Source organism: Poecilia formosa, unplaced genomic scaffold (genome assembly GCF_000485575.1).
Source record: "Poecilia formosa unplaced genomic scaffold, Poecilia_formosa-5.1.2 Scaffold79, whole genome shotgun sequence".
Taxonomy (NCBI): domain Eukaryota; kingdom Metazoa; phylum Chordata; class Actinopteri; order Cyprinodontiformes; family Poeciliidae; genus Poecilia; species Poecilia formosa.
In genome coordinates this window covers 2,261,094-2,268,949 of record NW_006800018.1, presented here as the reverse complement: position 1 = coordinate 2,268,949, position 7,856 = coordinate 2,261,094, and the positions used below count along the sequence as shown (strand labels likewise).

The 7,856-nt window shown below is 47.8% G+C and overlaps 1 protein-coding gene across 1 annotated transcript in view; it reads left to right on the top strand.

The window, feature by feature from the left end:
- Positions 1-7,856, top strand: part of csf1rb (colony stimulating factor 1 receptor, b) — a 17,205-nt gene that overhangs the window by 6,440 nt on the left and 2,909 nt on the right. The window contains exons 2-19 of the mRNA XM_007556505.2: positions 1,895-2,167; positions 2,257-2,559; positions 2,664-2,797; positions 2,872-3,034; positions 3,150-3,486; positions 4,127-4,242; positions 4,332-4,437; positions 4,671-4,834; positions 5,057-5,163; positions 5,267-5,393; positions 5,481-5,585; positions 5,663-5,773; positions 6,545-6,704; positions 6,893-6,966; positions 7,042-7,130; positions 7,323-7,445; positions 7,528-7,639; positions 7,714-7,813. Of these exons, the coding sequence (XP_007556567.1) occupies positions 1,895-2,167; positions 2,257-2,559; positions 2,664-2,797; positions 2,872-3,034; positions 3,150-3,486; positions 4,127-4,242; positions 4,332-4,437; positions 4,671-4,834; positions 5,057-5,163; positions 5,267-5,393; positions 5,481-5,585; positions 5,663-5,773; positions 6,545-6,704; positions 6,893-6,966; positions 7,042-7,130; positions 7,323-7,445; positions 7,528-7,639; positions 7,714-7,813 (2,704 nt within the window). The remainder of the gene's footprint in view (positions 1-1,894; positions 2,168-2,256; positions 2,560-2,663; positions 2,798-2,871; positions 3,035-3,149; positions 3,487-4,126; positions 4,243-4,331; positions 4,438-4,670; positions 4,835-5,056; positions 5,164-5,266; positions 5,394-5,480; positions 5,586-5,662; positions 5,774-6,544; positions 6,705-6,892; positions 6,967-7,041; positions 7,131-7,322; positions 7,446-7,527; positions 7,640-7,713; positions 7,814-7,856) is intronic.

Below are 7,856 nucleotides of genomic sequence, written 5' to 3'. Positions count from 1 at the left end.
GTTAATAAATTTGATTTCCATTGATGATTTTTGTGTGATTTTGTTGTCAGCACATTCAACTTTGTACAGAACAAAGTATTCAATGAGAATATTTCATTCATTCAGATCTAGGATGTGTTATTTGAGTGTTCCCTTTATTTTTTTGAGCAGTGTAAGTATATATATATATATACACACACACACACACACACACACAAGTACACATACACATATCTACGTGTGAATATCTATATCTGTATGTATATACAAATATAGATACACATACACATGCACACACATACGTGTGTATCTCTGTGTGTGTGTTGTGAGCGTTGCTGTTGCAGTCGAGGTTTTTGCAGCAGCAGATCTTGCGGTCGAACCTCAAACCTCTCTCTCCTCCCAGAAACCATCGGGCCTCAGTCACTTTCTGTTTTTATCAAACTTCCTTCACTGTCCTGTCAGGCGCCGCCTGAAGTCACTGCTGCCCTCTGGTGGCCGCTCCAGAGAACTCGTTGATGCTTTCAGGTCGGGCTGCGCAGGTTTTGGTTTTCAAATAAAGTCTCATTTTTGCGTCTCCATTAATCTCTCGGTAGCTTTTGGTTTCATGAAATCCTTTTAGTTTCTGAATGTCTAAACTCACCTGAGCTGCCCTCACCTACTCTCACCTGGAGTCAGGTGTGAAACTCCCGTCATGGTTTCTGACCTGGGAACTAACAGAGCTGGACTCTGTAAAGTTTCACCTCCACGGTCGTCTTCACTGCAGGTGACCGCCGACCCGCCGCCATGACGATGGGCGCTGCCCAAACTCCCGACCAACCAGGGTTCGACCCTGCTGCCCCCAGGATATCAGAACTGGTTCAGAACCAGGAGCAGGGCGACATTTGGAGAGCACAAGTTCTGGAGCTGCTGACCCAGTTGGTTCAGGCCCAGGAGGAGCGGGCCAAACACCAGGCCCAGGTTGTGCAGCAGCTCAGCATTCTGGTCAACCAGGTGAGTCCAGCCCAGTCAGCCTAGTTTATATCAGCTAGGTCCGGTTAAGCTTAGTGTCTAGTTTATGAGACATTTTGAGTTAAACTGTTAGCTTTAGCATTAGCTAACCTTTAGAACATCTGGATCAGATTTCTGGGTCAGCTTGGTACTGCTCCCATAGATGAAGGACCAACAAGAACCTTCTGCTCATGATTGGTTCTGATCCATTCTGACTGAACTCACCTGGACTCATCCTCAGGGTTCCCAGCAAATCCAGAACCTGCAGAACCTGGCCCGGCACCAGAATCTGCTGGTGGAGAACCACCAGGCTTTACTGCTGCAGACGTCACGCATCGCCACCCAACTACAGGAAATCAACAAGAAACCCACCGCTCTTGGCCAATGAGATCCTCTGACTGCCCACAACCAGCCAATCAGATTTCTGTCTTTACATACAACTGATCAGATTCTTTGAAATCAGACATGTATTTGAATCAATGTATTCTTCTGAAGGCTGACCAGATTTCTTAATTTACCAATTAGCCTTTGCGTTTAATAATTAATGAATTGATTGACTGATTCTGTGATGTTTTAAACTGTAAAACAAACTCACTAACTGTTCACCTGTTCAAGCTCTAAATTGCTTCAGGCTTTAATTGCTGTGTTCATGAGGATTTTAAATAAAATTTGACATTTTTTGCCGCAATTTTGGCTTCCTGTTTATGATGAACTCAACAACACCTGTGTGTTCACACACCTGTCTGTTTATATACGGGTCTGCATAGACTCGCTTTATATGAACCTGCCAGGCTTGGTGGGTGTTGCCAACATGTTCTGATTTGTGAGCACCACCTGGTGTCGAGCACCACTTGGTGTCCTCAAGTGTGCGCTCTACCTGTTTCAGGTATTGTTGGTTTACCGGAATTGTCATGTCTCCTTGTTTCAGAACCTCCAGGACCGACACTGATCCAATTAAACTCAATCTTCCAACCAAACCGGTCAGAGGTCGTTCTGATTGCTGGCTCTAAGGTCCAGCTTGATTGCCTTGGTGGCGAGTCGGTGAAAATATTCACCACTGCATTTCGTCCATTACCGAGGAATTGTCTGAACACCTTGAACATCAGCAGTGTGACTCCCAGACACACCGGTACGTACCATTGCAGGTATGTTAACCAGAGCCTGAACCACCTGAACACCTGGATACACCTGTATGTCAAAGGTAAGCAGGCCCAGTGACCTTCCTGTTTACCTCAATGACATCACTGACATTATGACATTACCTCATTTCCCATGATTCTCCTCTGTCAGATCCAGGTAACAACTCTACGGTGTTTGTCACGCCTCGCTCCACAGAGGGCTATCCTCAAGAGGGTGATGACTTCCTGTACAGGTGTCTGTTGACTGACCCATCTGTCACAGACCTCACCCTCCAATCAGAGGGTGGGGACAAGGGGAGGGGCCTGCCCCCAGGTATGAACGTCACCTTAGACCCTCGAAAAGGAGCCTTGATCAAACATATGAGGATGTCCTTCAAAGGCCGGTACACCTGTTCGGGTTGGAGGAATGGCCAAGAATTCCGATCAGAGCCATTTTCCCTGATGGTGGCTCCCAGTAAGACACTTGTCTCTCTACACACCTGTCGGACATTACACCTGTCTGTCTACCTGTTTGATGCCCCTGAGTCTCTGCCTCACCCTCTACCTGTCTGTCTGCAGTGGACCGCCCTCCCTCCGTCGCTGTCAGCCAGGGTGAGTGGGTCCGTCTACGAGGAGAACGGTTCACAGTCACCTGTCAGAGCAGCAATCCTTCACACGGCTACACTGTCACCTGGACTCACCCACACACAAAGGTGAGCAGCCAGAGGTCTCTTTGGTCCCTAGAGGCCCACCTGTCTGCCTCTAACAGGTAGTTTGGTTGCTTTAGGACCTGGCTGTCAGTGAAACCAGGATCTACTTCAATGGGTGCTTTAACATCAGCAGCACTCTGACCGTCTCTGCTGTCAACCATCAACACAGCGGACTGTACACCTGTACTGCTGTTGGCAGAGCTGGGGTTGCCATGGCAACCACCCACTTGACTGTTTTGGGTTAGTAATCAGTCAATACCAAGGCGATGATAACAGATCAGGGTCTCCATGAAACGACCAGATATCTGGAGAAAAGGCAGTCTTCATGCTGTCTTCTCTTCCTCCTCTTCATCAGATCAACCTTACCTGAGGATCTACCTTCAGACTGCCAACACCCAGCAGGTCTCCGATGACCTGCCAGGCAACTTCAGCAGGGGGCCGGAGGCTACGATTGAGGAACCAGCGGCTAACGTCAGCTTCGGTTCAGAAGAGCTGCAAAGAGAACTGGTGTTTAACGGGAGCAGAGGCAGTGGCTGCAGGACGGTGGAGGTGTTTGAAGGTGGAGACCTGACCTTGACCTTCATCATGGAGTCCTATCCTCCAATCAGACAGCATCACTGGACGACACCAGAACATGTAAACAATGATGGCAGCAGCGTGTATGAGAGGAGCTACACAGCTACAGCCTACAGGTATCCCAACCATTCCACCTTAAAACTCTGCAGACCAACCATTTCACTTGAAACCCAAAATACAGAAACCATGCTAGTCACGCCTCCAAAAACCTGACAATACCACCTTCACTACCCACACCAGCTGCACTACCACCTTGGAAAGTCCAACAATCATCAGTAGCCACCTTAATAAATGCAGATATGTATACCAGAAGACTTCCACACCACCTTTAAAAAAAAAGTCAGTTGCATTGCCTACCACATTAAAAACAGCCTATCAATATTTCAGTCTGACCACCTTAACAGCTTTGAAATAAACCTAACCTTCTGTACCACCTTTAAAACAATAACTGCATACCACCTTACTAACGTAACTGAAGACCTTTTAATATTAATGTTTGTTAAGGTGGTATGTTTGACACCACTTTAAGTTGGTGGTTCTGGTAATGTGTTTTTAAGGTGGTATTGCTGGTATTTCAGCTTGACATTGTTGATGAGTGTCAAGGTGGTATTTTAGAGCAGCCACTGAGATTTCAGTGATATGAAGGGATTTTATTTAATGATTGAAGGAGATACTTTTGGTCACATTTAGTTGCTTTTTAAGGTGTTATATATAAGCTCTGTGACTTGTTTTAAGGTGGTATTGTTGTTGGAACAGGTCAGAGGCCAACCTTCTGGTGCGGCGCGTTCGTCAGGAAGATGGCGGTCGATATTCTTTTAATTTTTCTAATTTGTTCTTTAACGGGTCGCAGGATGTGGACCTCCGGATCTACCGTAAGAACTGGTTCCACCTTTTCTACGTCTGATTGTTTTTTTGGGGTTTCCGTGCTGGTGAACTGTTCGATCTGATCCGAACCCTACAGGTTCTCCGACTGTCAGCATCACGCAGCAGAACCAGTCCCTGATGTGCAGCGGTTCTGGTTACCCACGGCCCACGGTCCTCTGGTTCATCTGCACCCACGTGGACAGGTATGTGAACTGAGCTGCCACCGCCCCCTACAGGCTCTGCATGGTGTGTCCATGCACACATGCATGCATGGGGTCACTTGCAGCGCCCCCAAGTGTCACTGGGGGCACTGCAGTCTGTGGCACTTGAAGAACATGACGTTTTATTTATTATTGTTGGGAAGTTTTGGTCAGAAACATCTGCCGCCATGTTGGGATCAGAATAAAAGCCAAGATGAAGCTCTGATCTCCTGCAGGTGTGAACCCAGCTCCAACCACCAGGTGTCTCCATCTGCTGCAACCTCAGAGGACAGGGAGGAGGTGAGGACATTCTTCCCTCTGTCCACCCCTGACGATGATGTCACAGTCATGTGTTTGGCGTACAACCTGGTGGGCGAGTCTCATCAAGTGTTTGTTCATCGTGAGTATCAGAGGAACCTAAAGTGAAAAACCTCAGAGATCTGATCCCAGACCAGCTCCGCTCTTAGCACCAGACTGGCTTTGGTACAGTCTGGACTCTGTAAAGAAGGAGCAGATTAGGATTAACAGAGTTCAGTATCTAAATCCAGATTAGGTTTACAACTGACTCCTGCCTAGAAAACTGAACAGTTGCTAACTTTGGTCCATCCGGTGCTGCATTCAGGTACCACAGAACTTCGCACCGTCTTCACTCCAGCTCTGATTGGAGCGCTGAGCGTCTCCTCCATCCTCTTCCTGCTGCTGTTATTTGTGTTCTACAAGTGCAGACAGGTGAGTTCCTCTGGGGTCGGTGAGTACAGGTTCTGGTGTTCTTTGTGAGTAACAGGAACCAAAACCAGGACCACAGACAAACTGTCCTCTTCTCTTCAACCAGAAACCAAGGTATGAAATTCTGTGGAAGATCATTGAGAGCAACGATGGCAACAACTACACCTTCATTGACCCCACCCAGCTGCCATACAACCAGAAGTGGGAGTTTCCTCGAGACAAATTGCGACTCGGTATCAACGGGACCTTTGACCTCTGCGTAGCCTTCCTCATCCTTCCTCTCCCATCTTTTTACCGTGTCCCTGCTCTTTGTCCTTCAGGCGGAGTCCTGGGCTCGGGGGCGTTTGGAAAGGTTGTTGAGGCGACGGCGTACGGCCTGGGAACAGAAAACAAGGCTACCAGAGTTGCTGTCAAGATGCTCAAACGTGAGTGGACCCGCCTTCACAGTCAGCATCCGGCTGCCATGTGACCAACCACCTGAGTTTCATGTGTTTACCTGCAGCCAGTGCTCACTCAGAGGAACGGGAGGCTCTGATGTCAGAGCTGAAGATCCTCAGCCATCTCGGTTACCATGACAACATCGTTAACCTGCTGGGAGCGTGCACGCAAGGAGGTAATCAGTCCGAACCCAAAGGGTGTGACAGATGGAACACCGAGACCTTGGGATTACGAGCTTTAAGCCTTAAGACAGCCTTAAGTCAGTTCCTAATCATTCGTAAGCATTAGTCTAGGCTTAAATGGCCGTCCATGCATCATGTAAACCCTCTGGTCCTTGGGGACAGTGGAGTTTGTCTCAAGCTGTGTTTGGGTTGAGAGGCATTGGACACCCTGGACAGGTCTAGAGTCCATCACAGGACAGACAACCACACACACTCAGACCTGAGGACAAACACAGACACCAGTTAGCCTAACTGTTGTGTCTTTGGGTTGTGGTATGAGTTATTCCAGAACCAGTCAGGAACCAGGAAAAGCCTGAACCATTCTGAAACTGGTGTGTTACTGGTCTAAACCATTACATCTGTCCCAACTCGAGCAGTTTCAGTCAGGATTCGGTTCTGGTGAGTCACGCACCAAGTTTAAGACTCCCTAGAACCAGTCTTAGGTCAGGCCTGATCTAATGTAAACTGGTCAGAAACCATTTAAACCATTCCTTACCCAGTCTGAAGTGGATCTTGGAGGAACCACAACGGCTTTCAGGTGTGTGATGTCCATGTGTCAACGTGTTCTCTCTCTGGGTTTGTATCGCCTGCCTATGTTCATCAGAACATCCAAGAGACGCTTCAAGTTTCAGATGAAAGTTCTGCACATTGGTTTATTGACTGCTTCATCTTTGCTATTAACTAAAACACTTTGAATCATATCTCTTAACCTTTGACCCCAACAGGCCCAATGCTAATGATCACAGAGTACTGTAGCCATGGCGACCTACTCAACTTCCTACGGACTCACGTGCCAGACTTCATGGTGTCCATGATCACCATAGACGAGGTTGGAGATGAGGTCTTCTATAAGAACCTGACAGGACACCAGGAAAGGCTACGCAGGTCAGAGGTCATCTGTTCAAAAGTTAGAATCTGTCTGTTGGAGTCCGGTCTTCAAAACAGCTAAAATGGTTAAAGTCAGATGATTGCTATTTATTTCTGCTGATGCTGACGAGTTCCTGCTAGTTAATGTCTCTCCACCTGTAAGACCTGGTCAGATGAATCATAACATCCAATCATGTGACCTACAGTGACAGTGGGATCTCATGCTGGTCAGAGTACCAGGAGATGCAATCGGCCCTGCTTCCAAGTCCAAATGAGCCAGGTAAGACTGAGCCCACCTGGATGCAGCTGGTTTCACCTGCACTTTCACCTGAGCTCACCTGGGGTTCTCCGTCAGGTGAGCACATGATGAGCCTGTCCCTCTGTGACCTCCTGAGATTTTCCTACCACGTGGCTCAGGGATTGGACTTTCTTTCCTCCAGAAACGTGAGAACACACCCCGACATACACGCGCAATAAATCAGTTCAGGAATGTCTCAGAACCAGAACCCAGCCAAGCCTGGTTCCTACTGCAGTCCTAGATCCGGTTTAAGAGCTGCTACAGCGCAAGGATGAGGCAGAATGTGTTTAAAATGCTGAAATCCTCTAACCTGTATGTCTCACCTGTTGGTGCTCCAGTGCATCCACAGAGACGTGGCAGCGAGGAACGTCCTGCTGACCGACTGTCGGGTTGCAAAGATCTGTGACTTTGGTTTGGCTCGAGACATTCAAAACGATGACAGCTACATCGTTCAGGGAAATGTCAGTAGTTTAACTCAACACAGATTGATTCCTCGGATCCAAAGGGAACTTTATCTTGAAATTTGGTGTTTTATTTTGACAGGCCCGGCTGCCGGTGAAGTGGATGGCTCCAGAGAGCATCTTTCAGTGTCTGTACACAGTTCAGAGTGACGTCTGGTCCTACGGGGTCCTGCTCTGGGAGATCTTCTCTCTGGGTAACCTGAACCTCACTGAGGAAAGGTAAAGCATCTGAGCATCTTTGAATCACTTCCTGTGTTCATCTGCTCAGGTAAGAGTCCGTACCCCAACGTTGTTGTGGATACCAACTTCTACAAGATGATCAAAGATGGCCACCATATGGAACAGCCGGAGTTCGCTCCTAATGAAATGTGAGAAAAATCTTCTTCTTGCTTTGTTATGTTTGGAAGCCCA